This window comes from Sinocyclocheilus rhinocerous, unplaced genomic scaffold, assembly GCF_001515625.1.
Source record: "Sinocyclocheilus rhinocerous isolate Xijiao unplaced genomic scaffold, SAMN03320098_v1.1 scaffold2154, whole genome shotgun sequence".
In the NCBI taxonomy this organism is placed as follows: Eukaryota; Metazoa; Chordata; class Actinopteri; order Cypriniformes; family Cyprinidae; genus Sinocyclocheilus; species Sinocyclocheilus rhinocerous.
Window position 1 is genome coordinate 94,945 of NW_015635517.1, and position 21,948 is coordinate 116,892.

The 21,948-nt window shown below is 36.5% G+C and overlaps 1 protein-coding gene across 2 annotated transcripts in view; it reads left to right on the forward strand.

Annotated features, from left to right (window-relative positions):
- Window positions 1-21,948, forward strand: part of LOC107746928 (low-density lipoprotein receptor class A domain-containing protein 4-like) — a 92,504-nt gene that overhangs the window by 43,094 nt on the left and 27,462 nt on the right. For both annotated transcript variants that reach the window (XM_016561279.1, XM_016561280.1), the window contains one exon: window positions 10,179-10,316. In XM_016561279.1, the coding sequence (XP_016416765.1) occupies window positions 10,179-10,316 (138 nt within the window). The remainder of the gene's footprint in view (window positions 1-10,178; window positions 10,317-21,948) is intronic.

Sequence of the window (21,948 nt, forward strand, 5' to 3'; positions counted from 1 at the left end):
TGGAGTTATCTGCTTTTGCTATAAAACAAACTTTTAATATGTAAAAAAAAAATACTTTCAATTAACTTTAATTTTGTAAATTACCTGTATTTGTTTAAGTTATTATTACTTAATCAAAACAACCCAACTGCAGTTTGATTGATATTACTTGGAATGCGCAATAAAAAAAAACGTGATTTCTGAAAAAATAAAATAAAAATGGACTTATCGGTTTTTGCTAATGAACTCTTCAAATATAATTGTGAAAATTCAGAAGATTTTGAATAGATGGTTACTTTTATGGCAGTTTTGTGGATTTTTTTCTCAATTGATCAATTAAATTGTGTTGCATGGAAAAGAGCAGCTTGAACATTATTCAAAATATCTTCTTTTGTGTTCCATGCAAGAAGGAAAGTCAGGTTTGAATGACATGAGGGTGAGTAAATAATGACAGTACTCATTTTCTGTGAACTGTTGAACTTAAGTTGAACTAAAATACAAAATGACTTTGGTTTATTGCTTTAAAACGTTTCAGAGAGACAATCCTAAAGCCTAGTCAATGTAATTAGACAAATACTATAAATAACAATCCAAATATCATGTAATTTGTTAGATATATGTTTGTAGCATGATCAGTGAAGTCGCTTTTCATTTAATATCAATTTAAGCTCCCAATCAAAGAGATGTATGCTGACACTGTTTTTGCGTTGATATGATTTGATTTAATTTGCTCATGATTTTGCCTAGCAACAGAGAGTGAAGCTACTCCGTTTTGATGCATGTGCTTGCTCACACACTTCACACACACACACACACACACACACACACACACACACACACTGTAGTCTTCATGGAGTAGGAATTGTGTTGGTGTTTCATGGCAGAGGCGTTTTGAGTGTGGACAGCTTCCAAATCGATTCCCGTCATTTTGTGAGCCCACAGCACACAGGTTTGCGTAGGGGAGGTTCGGATAGGTTGGGGGAGTTTAAAGTGGGCTGAATGCCGGGGCATATGGCGGTACTAAACAAGCGGGATGGGGGAGAGCAAAAACAATCGATACCCGCAAGGTTAAACTGGTTAGCTGTGCTTGTTTTAGGTTTTGAGCCGTGGCGGTGGACCGACCTGTTTAAAAGCTCCAGTCTAATATGTTTCTTTTAAATCTGGCACTTTAAGTTACAGGCGTTTCAGAATTAGCTTAATAATTTTCAACTTTAAAAAAAGACCATCACACCAGCTATATGTAGTACAGCGTCTAGCCCTTGTCGGTTTTCCCTTTTTTATCTAGAAATGTTAATAAAGTGAGAACATATTGCGACGGCTGCTCCGTCTCGCACTTTTTGACTCGGTTCTACTATGCATGAACACTTAATTATCCGAGCTCAGCCGGCGGAGGTCATTCGCTTCTCACCATGACATGCACCGGTCCCCCTCAGTGTGCTGGGAAATTTGGTGCAGAAAATTTCGCAGGCTTCCTCGCTCTTATTTTCTTTTCTTAATAAAGGTGCCAAGACCTGGAGGCGGCGACAGACACAGACTGAGGGAGAAAGACAGGGAGGGGAGTGTTGAAAGTGACAAAAGATATAGCGTGTGGGAGACGAGGTCCAAATAAGATTAAAGGTATTAAGAACAAAACTCTTTTTCCAGCCTTGGAGGAGAAATCCAGCGGAGAAGTACACAAGACTTGTGTAATACATCAAGACGTGTTATCCAAAACCAGACGGAAAAGTATCAATCCATTTTAAGAAGCGAAATACACACTGATTCTGGCTAATAAATTGGTATGCAGTTTTTGAAAGTGGTGTGCGTGCTTTCTTGCGACTTTCTCCTGTGCCAGCTTAACATGCACAGGCAACTATCGGTAAGCCATTTGTAGGTTGATTTGCAAACACTGCGGCTCTGTGGTGCAATCAAAACATTGCTCTGTGTGTTTAAGGATCTTACCTAGCTTTACGTAGCAACTTTGTCTCAACCAATGATGGGATTTGAGGGCGGGACTAGCTGTTTGTCCAGCCTTTTGCAGAAACCTGTTTGTAAACAGTCATTATTTTCCATTTGGTGATGCTAACAGTGACGAGACATACTTAAACGTAATTAAAATGGACGTTATTAATAAATATGTAAATAATAGTCATTAAAGCTAACACTTTAGCTTAGCGACCGATTCTCACTATTAACTAGTTGATTATTAGCATGCATATCAGTAGCATATTGGCTGTTTATTAGTACTAATTAAACACATATTAATGCCTTATTCTGCATGACCATATTTTAAATCCTTTAATCCTGCCCCATACCTAAACTTAACAACTATACTAACTATTAACAAGCAGCAAATAAGGAGTTTATTGAGGCAGAAGTTGTAGTTAACAGTCAGTTAATTGTTCCTCAAACTGAATTGTGACCTCATTAAAAAAGATTATACTACGGGGCCGTTGAATGCTTGAATCTGATTGGCTGACGAACGTTCTAAGGTGTGCAATTATTTTCAGGGAAACGACCGGCGAATGTAGTTCCAGGCAGCTCTTGACCGCATTACATGACCATATCACTTCGCCAAATGACTTGAGTTATTTCAAAGGTCCTTACAGCCTAAAACAGCAAAAGAACCAAAACCCACAATGACACTGGCCAAACAAATAAATATAGTAAACGACAGATAATTTCCATGTTTTTGCCACAAAATTACGTTTTATTATGTACGGAAAGCACATACTCTATCTCTCCCGCTCTAGCTCTACAGTTTGCACACACGCTAACATACGCGCTAATGTTGTTAGCGCTACTCTGGCGATTTTATCAGTAACATAGTTTAACAACTTAAAAACTACATGACTTCTCACAAGCGAGGTAACAACGGTGCTGTTCGTGAAGAAAATGAACTTAAAGTTTCACTGCTACTATAGACATTGCTGCCGAACCCTTTTGAGAGACGCACAGACTCACAGAGGTAATCTCTCTCTCTCTCTCTGATAACTTAGTTATTTACTGCATTAGTCTGCTATCAATGGCTTAAGCCTCTGTTACTAGGTCTAAAATGACATTTTAAAATTAGCAACGTTGGATGAGATGCGAAAGAAATTTATTCTACTCACAATAGGGTTTTAAAGGGGTCATATGATGCGATTTCAAGTTTTCCTTTCTCTTTGGAGTAACCAGACAAATGCCTTGAAATATATAATCTGATCAATGTCTCGAGATGTGGTAACCGTAGTATAAGCAGAATAATTGACTTTGGGGCATTGAATTCTTAGAAAATAATGCACACCCGAGGTGTAATGCATCACCACCTCGGGTGTGCATTATTTTGTAAGAATTCAACGGCCCAAAGTCATTTATTCCTTACATAATTTATTTTAATAATGCACATTTATCTTCATCAAAATGTAACCACTTGCTCTGGAATGACTTCACTTTTCTGTTGATATTAAAGTTGCAATGCTATCAGAGAAAATCACCATCAGAGAGAAATTTGACATTTCAGAGGAAGATCCATGACATTTACATTTTGATTAAACATTTACATTTTGAAAAAAGTTCATGCATGAATTGTTCACAATAAGATCAATAAGATGCATTTAGAAAATTGATATGGAGAATTTCTATTTCATGCTGACTTTAATCAGGCCTTTCGGGCTATTGGTTAAAGGGTTAACTAATAGTCATTCAGCTATTTAGGGTGTGTTTACACTTGTAGTTTGGTTCTTGGTTCTTTTGGTCTGGACCAAAAGAAGAAACTACATTTGGTACCTGTTCGCTTAAGTGTTGACATTCTCATTTTTAACACCAAACCTAAAGATACAAAACAAAAGGCACAAGGATATGGTCACAACCTGACTGGACAGCTTTTATGATGCATATTTCATGAACTTACTGAACATCCAGAACAATGCTGTGTGCTGGGCTAAATGTACTCATTTTATGTGTGTACATATGGAGGTATTTTTACTAGCTGATAACTCACGAAGAGCTTATAAAATGTATAAAGAAGTCAAAACAGCATCAGGAATTCTTCCATTGTACATATAGATCTGCTGAAGGAGACGGCGATTCTGACTTCCATACTGAACTGTAATTAGGCAACATAGTTCCTACATAGAAGAACCAGGTATGCTTGAGCATTCTGTCCTTTTTAGGACTGCATCTTGTGACATCACATCATGTTTTTGGTTTGTTTAAATGGCTTTGGGCTATGTTGCATTCATCTTTTAGCCAAACCACAGTTCATTTGGAAGTGTATTCTGAAAAGGGGGATCCTGGTCTGCTTGTTTAGTTTGCACCAAGGTTTGGATAGCAGCACCAGAGTTTGTTTAAATCAAACCAAACCTGCCAAGTGTGAACACACCCTTAGTCATTGCTTAAAGGGTTAGTTCACCCAAAAATGAAAATTAGCCCATGTTTTACTCCCTCAAGGCATCCTAGGTGTATATGACCTTCTTTGATTGGATTCGTCTTGAGGGAGTAAAACATGGGCTAATTTTCATTTTGGGGTGAACTAACCCTTTAAGGTAAGTTAATTTAATGCCACTTAACATTAATGTAGTAAAGTTTACAACAGCAATAGCAAATTATTTGAAGCATTATCATTTTGGAGATGCTCTTGAAGGTGAACTTCACCTTCAGGCTCTGCATCCAAGTCAAAAAGTCTCAAAAGTGGGCGTTGGTGGTGCTTCAGGATAGGAGTAGCCCATTATTTTATGGAACGCCCACTTTTCATGATACAATCAAGTCCTGCCATTCATTGACTTTTCTGGTAACACTTTAGATTAGGGAACACATATTCACTATTAACCATGAGTTTTTTCCTCAATAAATTCCTAATTTGCTGCTTATTGGATAGGCAGATGCAGGAGTGATGTTTAGGTATTGGAGATCTAGAATATGGTTTTGCAGAATGAAACCGATTGCAGAATTAATATGTGCTTTATAAGTACTAATAAACAGATAATATGCTAGTAATATGCATGCTAATGAGCAACTAGTTAATAGTGAATAGTGTTCCTTAATCTTAATTCCTTATACCATTTTTCTTGTTGAAAATCCTGTTTGACTTTATGGTCACATTATGGAAATAAATTGAGTTATGAATGCTGTTTCAATATGTCAAGTGGAAAATTAAGACAAAAAAGACAGCAAACCACAGTCATGAACAGCTGATACACTTGGCCTGAACTTGCCCGTGGACTCCAAATCCCAGGTGCGGGTTAAATTTAGGCACTGAGGCTTCTCTCAGACCCATCCATCCCATGATCTCCACCGGCCGACCGGCTGCACACAGATGGCCCTGTCTGACTGCTTCAGGGGAGCGCATGCAGGGCAGGTGACTCAACAGCCGGACAAGGGAGGAGAACCCAGACACGCAGGGTGGTTCGAGGTCTTATCAGGGTCGGATGAGTCATGAGAATGGCAGGCGATTGTGCGATGAGCGGCCGATGACACGGAGAGCGGTCAGAGAGCATCAGTTTGGCTGAGCAGACGTGAGAGAGTGCAGGACAATAATGGCGCTTTTCCACTGCATGGTACGGCTCGGTACGGTAAAGCGCCATAACACTGCTGCATCAGACACACTGACAAATGACCTAAACGACAGTCTGAAGGCCTGTTTACACCAAGAATAATAACTATAGATATAGTTTTAAAAATCCTTGTAAACTTAATAGAATAGCATAGTCAAAACCATAGCTATAACTGTAACAACACAGAGGAACGTTATCGTTGGAATTACTTTCAGAACGATTTTTTTTCCAGCTGATGAATGATAAAAGAATTGACAGCCAATCAGAATCCACCCAGCTTTAAAAAGCTCAAGCATTTAAAATGGCACGCAACAAAACTGATCAAATGAAACATTTAAGTAAATGATTCAGTGATTCACTCTTTTTTTTTTTGTTCCTTGAATTAAGTAGTGTTCTTGATTGAATAATTTGAATGATTCAGTGATTTACTCATAGACCATCCTTGTTTGTTCCTTGAATGATTGAGTGGTTTTTCAATCAAATCGCTTAAGTGAGTTATTCAATTATTCACTCACAAAGACACAGTTGTCTTGTTTCTTGAATAAATCGGTTGAGTGAATGATTCAGTGACTCACTTATAAAGGCAGTCACTTTTTAGTACTTTTCACATTGATGTAACTTACAGAAAAAAGTAATTGAAGGAATCTGTGCAGCCGTATATATATATATGTGTGTGTATATATATATATATATATATGTGTGTGTGTGTGTGTATATATATATATATATATTGTAAATCTATATTTTATCCAGATTTATCCATGTACATACAGTACATTCACGTAAAGCGATATATGCTATAACAAAACTCAACTGCCTGATTTTTTTTATTCTGTTGAAAAATTTAACTATATTATTGCCCAGCTATTTAAATAAAGTTGTATATATAATTATGTCCAAGGTCATATGCATAAACTGAAAGAAATTATACTTCAAAACAATTTTCACTCAGAAATTGATAGTAAATTTTACAAATAAATACAAAGAAACGTCAAATAACGTTGAATTAAACATGAAATTTTGAAGTTGAAAGACTGAAATATTTTCTTATAAAATGTACTTTTTTTGCTTACAAAATAATTTTTACTATGTACATGCAGTAAATTTGTGAAGGGTTATCTATATCTGAACTACTTGATTGCTTGTATCATCGCAAAATATAAACTATATTATTCCCCAATATCAATCGAAATGCAACAATAAGGCATGAAGATACCGAGATACCGTAAACATTAACATAATGATTTTCTGTAAAGCTGCTTTGAAACAATGTGTATTGTGAAAAGCACTATACAAATAAATTGACTTGATGTTTTTAGCCTGGTAGGTGAAGAAATGGGGGAAAAATCTGATATATTTACATTGAAACATCTGAGTGGCAGCATAAAGTCTGCCCACTTAGACAGAAAGAGACTGTCTGACCAAAATGTAAAGCAACCAACCACAAGTTGTTTTTATTTTCATTTTTGGTGCGGATAAATCTGAAATGGCACAATATTGGACTCGAAAGAAAAAACAATGGTGAGGCCAACTTCTTTCACACAATTAAAGAATATTCAGAAATTCTGTGAGAATACAGTTCTGTTAATGTATATTTAGTGTGCTTCAAGTGCCTCAAAAAATCTCTTTCAAAGATTTGAAAGTCATGAACCCAAGCACCCTAGCATCACGGCAGTGAGTTTTCTGAACACAGTTTGTTCAGAAATTGTAAAAATCAGCAATGTCTGCATGGCTCAGATTTTGCTCTTCTATATCATCCTGAAATTGAGTGACACACCTAGCTGTCTGCTCGGGACAGATCGATAGTTGTCTGTCCTCAAGCAGATGCACAAGTGTGTTTGAGTTTGTTTGGACGTTGTGTAGAGACTGACGTCTCAAACATGGTGTCTCATTTCCCCTGCTGGTGATCAAATCTGCGATTAACGCCACAGACGAGACAGCGGCCGGAGAACTGCCTGATACAAGCTCGCAGAAATCCTGTGCACTGTAATGGCTCTGAAGTCAATGTTTTATGGTAGATGTTATGCCATCGGGTGCGGCGTCAGGTCACGCATCGTGAGTCTGGGTAGATTAGAGACTCATAAAACTCCATCACAACATCCCTGACCTCTTTTATTCACAGCAGCCTGCCGAACAGCTGCCTCGTATGTTCCCTTCCTCGGGATCTTTTAAGTGCACCTGACTAGCAAAGCTCTTTTGTTATTAAATCGAAGGGAGAAATTAAGAAGGCTTTTACAATGAAAGGACATTTTTGTCTTTATTTAATCTTACATTTGATCTTTTCAGTGGTGTTGATGTATTCCTTAAAGAAACGGTTCACTAAAAATGTAAACTGTCATCTTTTACTCACCCTCATGTTGTTCCAAACTCATGTGATTTCACAAAAGGAGATGTTTTGCAGAATATTTGAGCTGCTCTTTTCCATACAACATTGACGCACATTCTTAGGCTTTCAAAAAGAATATAAAAAAACAACAACATAAAAGTACCATGATTTACAGCTAATAATGACTTAAACTTGAGCCTGTTCCATTGTTATTATTAACTAAAGCTAAAACTATTAAAGGGGTCATATGATGCGATTCCAATGTTTCCTTTCTCTTTGAAGTGTTACAAGCTCTTGGTGCATAAAGAAGATCTGTAAAGTTGCAAAGACTAAAGTCTCAAATCCAAAGAGATATTCTTTATAAAAGTTAAGAGTCAGCCACGCCTACCTAAAACGGCTCAGAACTGTAAGTAAGTTTTTTATATATAAAGGATTTGTCACTGATGATTCAAACGCGAGTTTTGAGCAGTGTAGAGTAGCGCTTGTTGTTTGTCATTTCTCCGATCACAAATGCAGACATGGTTTTATGTTTACGCGGCACGATGCAACGCAACGCGTAAAAAGACAGTATAAGTCATTATAATCAGTAATTATGTCCCCACTGGATGCAACAAATGCCTCGTTTATAATGGGTTTTAATGTTTTTGTCTCATCGCTCCGGCCGGGACGAGGCATCACAGTATGGTAAAGGGGCGTAACATTTCCGTCACACACTTGAGGTATTCGGCCAATCACAACGCACTGGATAGCTGGCCAATCAGAGCACACCTCGCTTTTTCAGACCGCGTTTCAGAAAGGCGGGGCATAGAGGAGAAACAATAATGTACAGTATGTGGAAAAGAATGTGTTTTTTGAACCTTAAACCGCATAAACACATTTCATTACACCAAATACACATAATAATGTTCTTTTTAGCAACGTCATATGACCCCTTTAAAAACCATTTTTATTAACTGAAAGCTGAAATAAGGAAAATAATGTTAGGAAAAAAATGAAAATTAGAAAGGTTGTCTTTCCAGCTAACTGAAATAAAGTGATTTTATGTAGAAGTATTAGAAATACTAAAACTAAAAATTAAATAAAAAGATAAATGGAAATATATATATATATAAAAATACTTAAAATGGTGATGGCATATATCAAAATGACTGACATTTAAACTAAAAGTTCAATTAAATGAAAATGTAAAAAATAAAGGCTAATTCATATTGATAAATACTATCACAATATAATGATATAAATAATACTAAAATAATGCTGGTTCATCACATAAAGCATGTAATATAGCACAGAAGCCATAAATACTATTTTGTTTGTTTAATATTTGCAATTAATAATCACATTATTTACAATATTTATTTAAATTTAATTTCTGTCATCAAAAAGTAATTATTTGCACTTGCATAAAATGAGTTTAAGTTGAAATATGCAATTACTAAAACTGAAAATATAAAAAATAAAGGCTAATTCACATAATTAAATACTTTAATATTATAATTATATAAATAATACTAAAATAACACTTGTCTGTTCATCACATAAAGCATGTAATATAGTGCACAAGCCATTTTTTTGTTGTTTTAAAACATTTACATTGCTACAGATATATTTGAAAATGATTATATTAATAAAAAGCATAAACTAGTGTATATTTCATAATAAATTGTCATCATAAATAATTTTAGCACACATTCTCCAACACATTGTGCTTACATTAACAATGTGTTTATGATTCTGAATCGCATCTTACAGAGCCAGACTTCTGACTTTCAGCATAAAGTCTGGTCTACTTTGCTGTTTATTTGGCCAAAGAACCGCCCACTTAGACAGGAAGAGACCGTGTGACTGACATGTGAATCAACCAACCGCAGTTTGTTTACAGGATGTTTTGGAAACACTAATCTGTAATAGATGATACCACATCAGCAAGCTGAAGAAGTGATTAAAAACCTGGGCACTCTGAGTAACATAAATGGTTTGGAAGCCAGCCAATCAGATTGGAGCTTGCGGTTTTAGCCAGCTGTTGCCATTTCTGTGTGCATTATCCATCAGACGGCCCGTGAACGGTCCATGGGCGTACCGTCTGAGCTGAGGTTTAGACTAGTCTTAGAGTAACTGGGTAGAAATGTTTCACATGCTCTATAAAGTTTTGAAATATCTGTTCATCTCAGCACTCCACCCAAAGCCAAGTTGTAATTGTTATTTTCCTGCATGTGGTGCATTGCATCAACCTGCTTATGCTTAATTATTCAGTCTGTCTGGTATGTGATGCCTTCAGTTGTATAATAGTGCCGCATTGTGTCATAACAATCCTAACCATCCACCCTTGAAGACGCATTTCTCTCTTTGTCTTTCTGCAGAGTGCAAGTTCCACTGCACCAATGGCAGATGTCTGAAACTTCTCTCGCTGATTTGCAATCATCTGAATGAATGTGGAGACAACAGTGATGAGGAACACTGTCCTGCTGCTGTACCTCCACCTCCAGACACCATCCAGTGTAAGTCCATCCACCCACATCTGTCTCAACGTCACATCTGCATCTCTGACAGGTGATATTGCATCAGTGTTGGGGAAGCTACTGTAGAAAACGACTTGGCTACAGTCAAGCTACCATTAAGAAAAAATATAACCAAATGTTGCTGCATACATAGAAGGGATTTAGGTCAGTTAGTGTCTTTAAATTCAATAATTATTAGATTATGTGGTGCACAGTATTTATGTGGCATAAAGGACTGGAACAAATAAAATCTATCCTAATTTATTCACCTGAATTGAAAACAGTGCTAGCGACCGCAGTATTTCAATATTTATTTCACTACAAAAAAGATTTGGTGAATCAAGGTTTCTTTCTTTGAACCAGTATATTAAGTCCAAACCAGGGTCGGAAATTATCAGGGGCCTGTGGTAAAAATGTCACTAAAATGACCAAAAATGCCCCACAAATTCGAGATAAATGGGCTAATAATTAAACTAAATCTATTATGGCTGTCGCAATTAAAATGAAATGTGAAAACGGTCAATTTGTGGAAATACATTTAAATCTGCATACATTGCATCTGATTGCTTTTACACATTGTTTTTGCAGAATTCTGTGCGCTTGCGAATTCTCTCATTATAAACAACAAAGTGCACATACTATTTAATTAAGAGCTTTATTTCACTATGCAGGTCTTAAAGTTCTCCAGCACCGTGCCGGATCTCCGGCGTGCGGCGTTTGGCTGCGGGGAAAAAAATATCCTACATTTAAAAACACTTGTTGATATCACGTTCGAGTTCATGAGTTCGCCTACCAATGGTATGAGAGGAACACAGCTTTCACTCTCAGCCAAACTAACATTACTAGCCAATCAGAAGTTTTTGCTCTTATAAACACGAGACGCGCATAATAGTATCCAATTGCAGAGTCGCAGCTGATGAGATTTATTGTACATCGGGATTTCAAAATAAAACTTTCCGACTTTGCATGTGGCCAAATATTAAAATTAAATGGATTTAAACGTGGCATAAGATGAAATATCAACATTTCGTTGCTGTTTGCAGCGGTACATGCTTTTTATGAATAGATAATATCCCTTAAGTTATAGTATCTGTACGAACCCTGTTTAAGTTACCAGATCTTGGACCATTTTAATGTTTTTGTTGTTGTTAATTGAACTGAACTGTAGTTTTCTGTAGTAAACTGTCTTTGTATATTTCCTATTTTATATTCATTTCTTTTGAACAAAACAATTTAAGAAATTTCATGTTTTAGATTGTAGGTAATCTTGGACATGTCAAGGACAAAGCTAACCAGCAAAACTTGATATCAAAAGCATCCTAAATGTTACATGTGTTTGCACCGAAAAAAGTTCAGGCTCAGGATTTTTTATTTATTTATTTATTTTTTTGTTTTAACCCCTGATTATGGAAGCCCGTTTCTGCCACTGAATAAAAATATATATATATATATTTGCGCCTTTTTTTTCTCACAATTCTGACTTTTTGTTTTCTCAGAATTGCATAATATAAACTTTTCTCATTTTGTGAGATATAAACTTGGAATTGTTTAAAAAAAAAAAATCAGAATTGCAATATTTAAGCTCACAATTCAGAAATTAAAAATTAAACATGCAATTGTAAGAAAACTTTTTCTCTCATAATTGGACTTTATAACTTGCAATTGCAAGTTCATATCTCACAATTCTGAGAAAAGAAGTCAGAATAGTGAGAAAAAAGTCAGAATTGTGAGATATAAATTCACAATTGTGAAAAAAAAATCTGAATTGTGAGTTTATATCTTGCAGAAAAGTCAGAATTTTGAGATAAAAAGTCACAATTACCTTGTTTTAATTTTTATTTTGTGGTGGGATTGGGCTTCCATGTTTCGCTAATCACGCTAATCACTTGATCAATAATCACTTCAGTGAATATTACGAGAGTTTTTGCAAACTTGCGCTAGACTATGTTAATGTCATGGACCACCGACATGTTTGTGTTGTCAGAATATAATGTGCTGCTTCATCAAACACAAAAACGGTATATATGTATTCTATTAATCGACATTAATAATCATTATTACAATATCAAGAGCAACAATTGACAAAAATGCTTTTTGTCATTATATTGCAGTCCTATGAGTTCCTGTTTTATTAAATGGATATGTAATTTTACAAAGTCTGTTGTCATTGGTAACATTTTAAAGTATTCTGATTGATTGGCGCAAATGGTTAAATTTAAGTGTTTGACATTAAAGACAACAATCATACAAATAATAAGGTAACTATAAAAAATGCCCCTGGTTAACAATTCCAGGGGGCAAATATTGAATGAATCAGACTCATGCAACTGGAGAGCGACAGTCTACTGGAGTGTTTGATTAACATCACAATCGGTTGCAAGGCTGGGTGTGCATTATAAATGTGACATAAAAACAGCAATATAACACTTACTTGTTGGAAAAAATGGCTTGTTACTGGAAAAGCTGCTCTACTTTGAAAACAGCTGAACTGCTGTTACGCTACTGAAAACTGTAGTTAGGTTTGTGGTGTCGCCCAAATCTCCTTGCTGTGTGTTCTGTGCTGTTGTCTTTGCTGATCCATCCTGGTTTATTGATATTTTGTTCAGCATTATGCCACAAAATGCTGTGTGGTGCAGTTATCTTACCACAGTTATGCTAGAAACATACTGAGCACAAGTGTGAGAAGGATTCTTCTGCTGAGGAATACAGTTCATTAGCATAACTGTAGATGATATCGCAGATATGTTGACTTGGTGCATTAAAACTGAATTTCAGTTGAGGTGTGTTAGCTGTTTTATAATGAAACTGGCTTATCAGTCAGATTTGAGAGAAAAGTGTTCATTATTGCTGCAAATAACAATTGTTTAGATAATCGATTCATCTGTCAAGTTTTATTCTGGTTTAATCAAATATTAATCCACAGTTTGCTCGGGGCTCTCCATCAAGTAGTGTACAAATTTAAGTATGTAATGTATACTATGTGTGCAAACTGTTTTAAAATATAAGTTAAAGGTTGCAGTACTAGCAGAAGAGCATTTCAAATAACCAAAGTTACCAAACCGCAAACTAAGCAAGTCAGAGGTTAAAATGCGCACACATTCCCTCCTCTAAACATGTCAACATTCAAGTCTACTAAACATTTTTTCTGGGATTAAATTAGTTCTGAAATAACATTATTTGGGTTGCAAGGATCTTTAAACTCAACTATGTTTAACAACAAATATCATTTGATTAATATGATTGCGCAGTATGTTGCAGAAAGTTTAACAAAGACTGCAACATTTAGTCATTCTTTGCTGCGATGCATTGTTTTAAAAACGGGAAATTCTTGTATTTTAAGAATATAACAGTAAAATGTACACTACTGTTGAAAAGTTTGGGTTTGGTATAGGTTTTTTTTGTTTTTGAAATAAGTATTTATGCTCACTCAAGACTGCATTTATTTAATAGAAAATACAGTAGATTAGAAATGAGAAATTGTGAAATAATATTACAATTAAAGTAACTTTTATATTTAAATATTAAAAAAAACTAATTTATTTGTATGATCAAAGCTGAATTTTAAGCATCATTACTCCAGTCTTCAGTGTCACACGATCCTTCAGAAATCAGTCTAATATGCTGAATAAAATGGTCTAATATGCAATGTTAAAAACATGTTTTTGCTGCTTAATATTTGTATACAAACAGAATTTTCAGTATTCTTTATAAGTAGAAATTTGAACAGCGTTTATTTGAAATCTTTTGTAATAATACAAAATTATTTTGATCATTGATCATCTTTTGATCATTAAAATATACATTTGTTAAAAACTGTTCTTTTATTAGCAGTTATTAACAATTTCATCAAATTTGTGCATTTTAGATTATCACTTTGTACTGAGCTGTCTTTGTGTTTAGCATTTTCTTTTTTCCATTTGAAAGTTGAATTCATCTTTATATTTGACTCTGTCGGCATCAGTGTTAGACTGGTTGTTGGTGAAGGTTGAACTTTTTGTCACGTTATCCTTTGCTAGCACACTGCATTTGTGTCTTTGTTGAACAGGAGCTTTTACCGAATCGGTTTGTGTAGTTGTTTGTATGACCTTCCCCTTCCATCCTGTGCATGAATGCGTGCCCATAGGTGTGTGAATCTGTGTTTGTATGTGGACGCTGTTCGTAGATGAATTTGTGTGCTTTAGCTCTCTCTTCTATCTGTGTACACACACACACACACACACACACACTCTTTCTTGCTTGATGTCAGTCATATTACAAGGCCAGTTAACATGAAAGCATCCAGACAGACGGTTAACTCTTTTAAACTTCAACAAATGTGTTCAAGGTTCATTTTTAGAACTGAGTGGAATTAGTTGGTTTTTATTCAAAAGTGCTGTCCACTCCATATTCTACTGAGCTCTGCTTCACCTAGTCGCATCGCCTCAAAGTCGTCGACTCTAATAGAACGATGTAGATGAGATTGTTTCTTCATGGGAACAGATTTGGAGAAATTCAGCATTACCTGGCTTGGTCACCAATGGATCCTCTGCAGTGAATGGGTGCCGTCAGAATGAGAGTCCAAACAGCTGATAAAAACATCACAATAATCCACAAGTAATCCAGTCCACCAATTAATGACTTGTGAAATGAAAAGTGAAAATCGCAAAGTGAAAAGTTTTCATTTTCGTAAACAGTGCTTGATCTGTGCATATTTCTCTCCTGATTCAGATGAGATGACTTTTTCCCTGGAGAAAACAATATGGATTATATACTCATATCTTAGTTTTGAAGTTAAAATACCTTAAGGATGGATTTGTTTCTTACAAACATGCATCTTTTCACATTAACTGATGGACTGGAGTGGTGTGGATTATTTGTGGATTATTGTGATGTTTTTAACAGCTGTTTGGACTCTCATTCTGACGGCACCCATTCACTGCAGAGGATCCATTGCTGAGCAAGGGATGTAATGCTACATTTATCCAAATATGTTCCGAGGAAGAAACAAACTCATCTACATCTTGGATGGCCTGAGGCGAGTACATTTACAGCAAATTTTTATTTTTGGGTGAACTGTTCCTTTAATGATCTTGTTTCATTTCATATGAACTAGGACAATTAAAGTGGTTCTTTCATTTGTTTTACAAAGTTTTCTACCAACATTTATTTTTTTTTACAGCTCAGCTTTTATTGGCCGTGTCCATTTCCTCCCTCTTTCTCCTTCCCCAGCAGCCATCTCTTCATGAACACTCCCCACGTTAGGATTGCTCTGTTTTGGGTACTTTATTTAACATGCTTTTTTCTATTTTTTCCCTGCTGTCTGCTGAACAAGGGCCACTCTTTACCGATGGAACAAGTCCAACTGCTGCACTTAAAATATTTAGCAGTCTGGGCCGCATGTTAATGAAAGCGTCTGCGGCTGGCTGCTATTTTAGAGACACCTGTGTGCGCCGTGATTGAATTTTCAGAGGCTGAGGAGTGCTGATTTTCATGTCGAGAAAGAGACAGCGAGTGAGAGAGACGCAGAGGAGGCAAAACGAGAGATGGGAAGCAAAAATGATTTCAATTCTAATGGCCACGGCGGTAGCGTAGCTTTCTCTCAGACAGATAGGTCATTAATATGGTCTAGACGCTTGGTGTCTGGGTGAGTCAGGGGGCCCTGTACGAGAGGGGTCTTCACGCTACCCCACCCCCACAACACACACACACACACACACACACACACTGTGAGTGGAGAAAATAAAAGTTTGTTATCATACGCTCATCAGACAGACAGGAGGAGGTGGTGACTCTCAATATCACATGGGTTTTGGGTTCACTGAAGAGCCACAAGGTGGAAACAGACGATATAAAAATGGTTGTTAAACAACGTCATTGTTAAACATGGTTTCATTATTTTCTCACCCTCATGTCTTGGTGGAATAGATCTGCTACGCTGCTGCTGCTGCTGTGGAGCAAGTACCGAGACTTGCTGCTGCCAAATACATCCACAACATGCTGCTGTGAGCATGTAAGAAATATTGCTGCACATATAACATATTATCACTTTACGTACCCTTTAATTATTCCACAAACATATGAAATAATAGTTTTAATATTATTATAGAAGAAAAGATCGGTTGCTTCTTCCATTACATCACAACTTTGAGGCTGGCAAAGTTAGTGTTAACTAATGTCACAATTGTATAACTTATAATATGCACTGGCATAGTTAGCACACTCAAAAATATGTACATTCCCATAAGAAGAATGTATATGCCTGTAGTTCAACATGTAGTCAAAGCAAATGGATAGGATGCAGCTGGTGTCTGGAGACAGTCTGATCTCGCCTCTGGCTTCACTTCTGAACACATTTATACAACATGTACTTTGTCACTGCTATGCTGCAATAAACCGCTTCATCGAGATCTTCATCGTCCTCATCACTTTTTCTTACATTTATTATCATACCTGATTTCTGTTTAATAGCAATTAATGAAGGATCTGTTAAGATTTATAGAGTTTCTAGAATATTTAATTGTTCACATGGTTATCTTTAGGCCATTTACTAAATAGTTGCCAAGCAATGTGTGTTTATCAGCAATTTTACAATGGATTACAATGCAAATCATTCAGTCATACCATTGTGAAAAAGAAGTCTGTTAATTGAACTGAATGTGCACTTGTAGTGTACTTCAAAACTATATATTTTTAAAAAACTGTACTTGCAGATAATAATATTAATGAAATAAAAGACAGCTTAAAGATTCTTAAAGACACTTTCATCACTATGTAACACACTTAAGTAGACTTTTAAAAAAGTGCACTTCATAATAATGCCAAATTACAATTTTACTTTAAAAAGTTTTACATTTTAAATCATGTTTTAATAATCTTTCGTTGTGCTTTATTTGAAGATGTATTTATTTTGATTTGCTGACTAAAATACTAAAGCGCATGTAAAGTACTTTATTAATTTGAACTGTATTGTGTTTTTAATATTACATTTCAAGTAAATATATTTTAAATTGCAACTTGGTTTTACAAATGTACAATTGAAAATATATTTGAATAAAGACATACATTAAGTTTTAATAGAAATTACATTGAGGTATATTTAATATTTAGTACAATCGGCAGTACAATTTAACCTTATTTCAAAAATCAATAGAAGTAATTATGAAATTGCATATAAAGATGTATGTAAGTCCTACTTAAGTGGGTCAAAAACACTCTGAAATTCAGCTAATTCCATTCGGTATAAATTTAAACTGTAATATATTTTCGTATAATTGCAATAAAGTGTCTAAAAACGTTACATGCAGTTTTCACTCAAGTATATTATTTTTAAGCTGCAGTCTGTAACTTTTTTTGGTTAAAAATGATCAGAAATCAATTTTTGAGCAAGTACATAACCAGCCAGTGTTCAAAACTATCTCCTTACTTTAGCCCGATTCACAACGGTTAGCTTATAATAATGTTTTCTAATTTGAGTGGTACTGCTAGGAATTTGCGGGAAATTCGAGCATGCCGCTGCGTCACTACGTCACGTCTGTAAACATATAAACATAAAAAACATAAAACATAAACACAAAAATCCATAATAGGGGCACTTTAACAATTTGAGAACAAAGTATAACAGTAATAATAATTTGCACGGTTTGATGTGATATGAGCTAAGTGATCGTTAGATTTAATCACCATTGGTAGCGCGATTTATTGTAATGCTTTTTTCCTCAGTTGGTCAGAACAGAAGTTGCAGACTTGTTACTTACTCGTTCAGATGATATCACTTACAGATTCAGGCAATATCCGGTGAAAATATACATTATTTTTGGAAATATATATTCCAAGACGTAGGCTAGACTCTGTGATTCCGAAGTACAGTGAATATCCACTCCGGTGCGGTGACTGACTGCCACACATTCACCTCAAAACATTAGATTCATCCGCGCTGGAGCCGTGCCGGATCACAACCCACGCAAGGAAGATAATTCTGCAAATAACTGCAATTGCAGGTTTTAAAAAGAGATGGCGAAAAAGAGGCAAAACTTACAGACTGCAGCTTTAAAATAGCATTATTTCTGTAAAAAGTACTCATTTTAAAAACATGATACGGTGTACTTTTTCACAAAGGTATTATAGAGTTAGAACTGTTTAACATATTAACTCCCATTAACAATCTGCTGTGTCATTAGTTGAACTGTTTTTAGCACAACACTATGTCTTAATGCGGCGCTCATGTCGTAAGATGCTGAAAAAACAACCGTGACCAGACATCCATCTACTGCATGTGTAAGTGGACTAACAATTGAAAAATAGCGCAGATGGAACACAAGAATGTGCCCTGTGTTAGCAGAGGAGAGCATCTGTGGCTAATTTCCCATAATGTATGATCTGTCTTTACTGTATTATCCTATAGGGAACTTTGGGAGGTGGAAATATCCTGACTGACGGTGTGGTGCACGGACACACAAAAAGAATCATGTCTGTGGGATGTAATTGGAGTGAATTGAAAAGCACTGTCAGTGTGTTCTGTCTGTCTGCTGCGCGCAAACAAACACTCATATCCTGACCCGTGCAGCCTGCGGAGAGCACGAGGATTTGTGTGCTTTAGAAAGAATAAATCCCAAAGTATAAGACAATATGAGACACACAGAACACAAGGGAAGCTAAAACCGCATTATCAAATCAAATCATCATCTCTTTTGCATTTGCAGTCTCTTAAATGTAGGGAGAGGTTCAGAAAAATATTGTGAGATGATAACATGTTTCAAGATGTCTGCCTGTTGTTTGTCAGTCTGGTGGAGTGGGCCCTTAAATATTTTTCTGCTCCCTCCCTCTGGCAGTTGTGCGCAGAGTGTGTTCATGTGTTTGGGGAAGGAAGTGAGTGTGTCGATGGTGAAGTGCACGCTACCTCCCTCTCTCTGTCTCACTCTCTCTCTCTCTGCAGCAAACCCCAAAACAGTCAGAGACACCGCATCAGCAACAGGAGGGACGGCAGACTGCAGATACTTGGTTTTAAAGCTAGAGTCTGCCTCGAAACCTCCACTTTTGGTTTAGCATGTGACTGTTTGGAAGTTATCTAATCTCACATGGGACGAATGAAACGGAACACTTTCATAGATTGAATAAAGTTTCTAAAGAGTGAATGGAACGTCATAGTCATCGGTTCGCTGTTGTTTCTGAGATGAAGGAAGAGAGAGAGAGTGTATTTTCTGTGCGAGAAATGAGAACGTTCCTGCAGCTGTCAGCTGATCTTTGGGTGTGGTCTGTCGTCTACAAATCAGACATCTATCAGCACTTATTCGGATGAGATCAGTCTTCTAAATGATGTTTGCGTTACGCTTATTAACTGTGATTTCTTGTAGTGATTTGGACAGGATTAGCATCTCTGTAGCTGCTGCAAAGGTGGAAGTGTCATATGCTCTGAATGCATGCATTTATATGTGATTAACTGTATAATTGACGCACTTTCTACCCAAAGATTGTTTATTAGTGTTTTCTCTGAAAAATTCCAACCAGTTTAAATAAAAAAAACTGTATTTACATCTATCCATCCATGGAAAAAGAAAGACAGCTCACAATCCACGCAAGGAAGATAATTCTGCAAATAACTGCAATTGCAGGTTTCAAACAGAGATGGCGACAAAGAGGCAAAACTTACAGACTGCAGCTTTAAAATAGCATTATTTCTGTAAAAAGTACTCATTTTAAAAACATGATACGGTGTACTTTTTCACAAAGGTATTATAGAGTTAGAACTGTTTAACATATTAACTCCCATTAACAATCTGCTGTGTCATTAGTTGAACTGTTTTTAGCACAACACTATGTCTTAATGCGGCGCTCATGTCGTAAGATGCTGAAAAAACAACCGTGACCAGACATCCATCTACTGCATGTGTAAGTGGACTAACAATTGAAAAATAGCGCAGATGGAACACAAGAATGTGCCCTGTGTTAGCAGAGGAGAGCATCTGTGGCTAATTTCCCATAATGTATGATCTGTCTTTACTGTATTATCCTATAGGGAACTTTGGGAGGTGGAAATATCCTGACTGACGGTGTGGTGCACGGACACACAAAAAGAATCATGTCTGTGGGATGTAATTGGAGTGAATTGAAAAGCACTGTCAGTGTGTTCTGTCTGTCTGCTGCGCGCAAACAAACACTCATATCCTGACCCGTGCAGCCTGCGGAGAGCACGAGGATTTGTGTGCTTTAGAAAGAATAAATCCCAAAGTATAAGACAATATGAGACACACAGAACACAAGGGAAGCTAAAACCGCATTATCAAATCAAATCATCATCTCTTTTGCATTTGCAGTCTCTTAAATGTAGGGAGAGGTTCAGAAAAATATTGTGAGATGATAACATGTTTCAAGATGTCTGCCTGTTGTTTGTCAGTCTGGTGGAGTGGGCCCTTAAATATTTTTCTGCTCCCTCCCTCTGGCAGTTGTGCGCAGAGTGTGTTCATGTGTTTGGGGAAGGAAGTGAGTGTGTCGATGGTGAAGTGCACGCTACCTCCCTCTCTCTGTCTCACTCTCTCTCTCTCTGCAGCAAACCCCAAAACAGTCAGAGACACCGCATCAGCAACAGGAGGGACGGCAGACTGCAGATACTTGGTTTTAAAGCTAGAGTCTGCCTCGAAACCTCCACTTTTGGTTTAGCATGTGACTGTTTGGAAGTTATCTAATCTCACATGGGACGAATGAAACGGAACACTTTCATAGATTGAATAAAGTTTCTAAAGAGTGAATGGAACGTCATAGTCATCGGTTCGCTGTTGTTTCTGAGATGAAGGAAGAGAGAGAGAGTGTATTTTCTGTGCGAGAAATGAGAACGTTCCTGCAGCTGTCAGCTGATCTTTGGGTGTGGTCTGTCGTCTACAAATCAGACATCTATCAGCACTTATTCGGATGAGATCAGTCTTCTAAATGATGTTTGCGTTACGCTTATTAACTGTGATTTCTTGTAGTGATTTGGACAGGATTAGCATCTCTGTAGCTGCTGCAAAGGTGGAAGTGTCATATGCTCTGAATGCATGCATTTATATGTGATTAACTGTATAATTGACGCACTTTCTACCCAAAGATTGTTTATTAGTGTTTTCTCTGAAAAATTCCAACCAGTTTAAATAAAAAAAACTGTATTTACATCTATCCATCCATGGAAAAAGAAAGACAGCTCACAATGTGCTACATAAAATTCTCCATATGGTTCATTCTGTTCTCTTTTCTTCTGTCTCACTCTTTAGCGAAGAAGAAATGACAGTCAAGGAGATGTGTCATGATCTGAGGTCACAATCGTGTAGCAGAAGCTCTAAAGGTTGCTAAAAGCCAGGCGAGACAGTCAGTAAGGACAAACCTGGGCGTATGTTTCCCCCCGTGTATTGCGTGTGGCTTTTTTACGAGTGGTTTTACTTACCATGAGTGTCCTGTGAGGAGCGAGAAAAAGCGGGAGAAAGCTGCAGATGTTTAGACTGCACTCTCTAAGAAAAGTCTGTAAAAACAGTGCCCAGTGTACTGTGTTAATATGAAGGAATTTGCTGTATTGATTTTCCACAGGAGTTTTACCATATTTTGCATTATGCATTATATTGTGTTGTGTTTTAGGGCTGAAGGAAAGGTCTGTAAACTTAACGGATAATGTCCTGGCAGAATTATTATA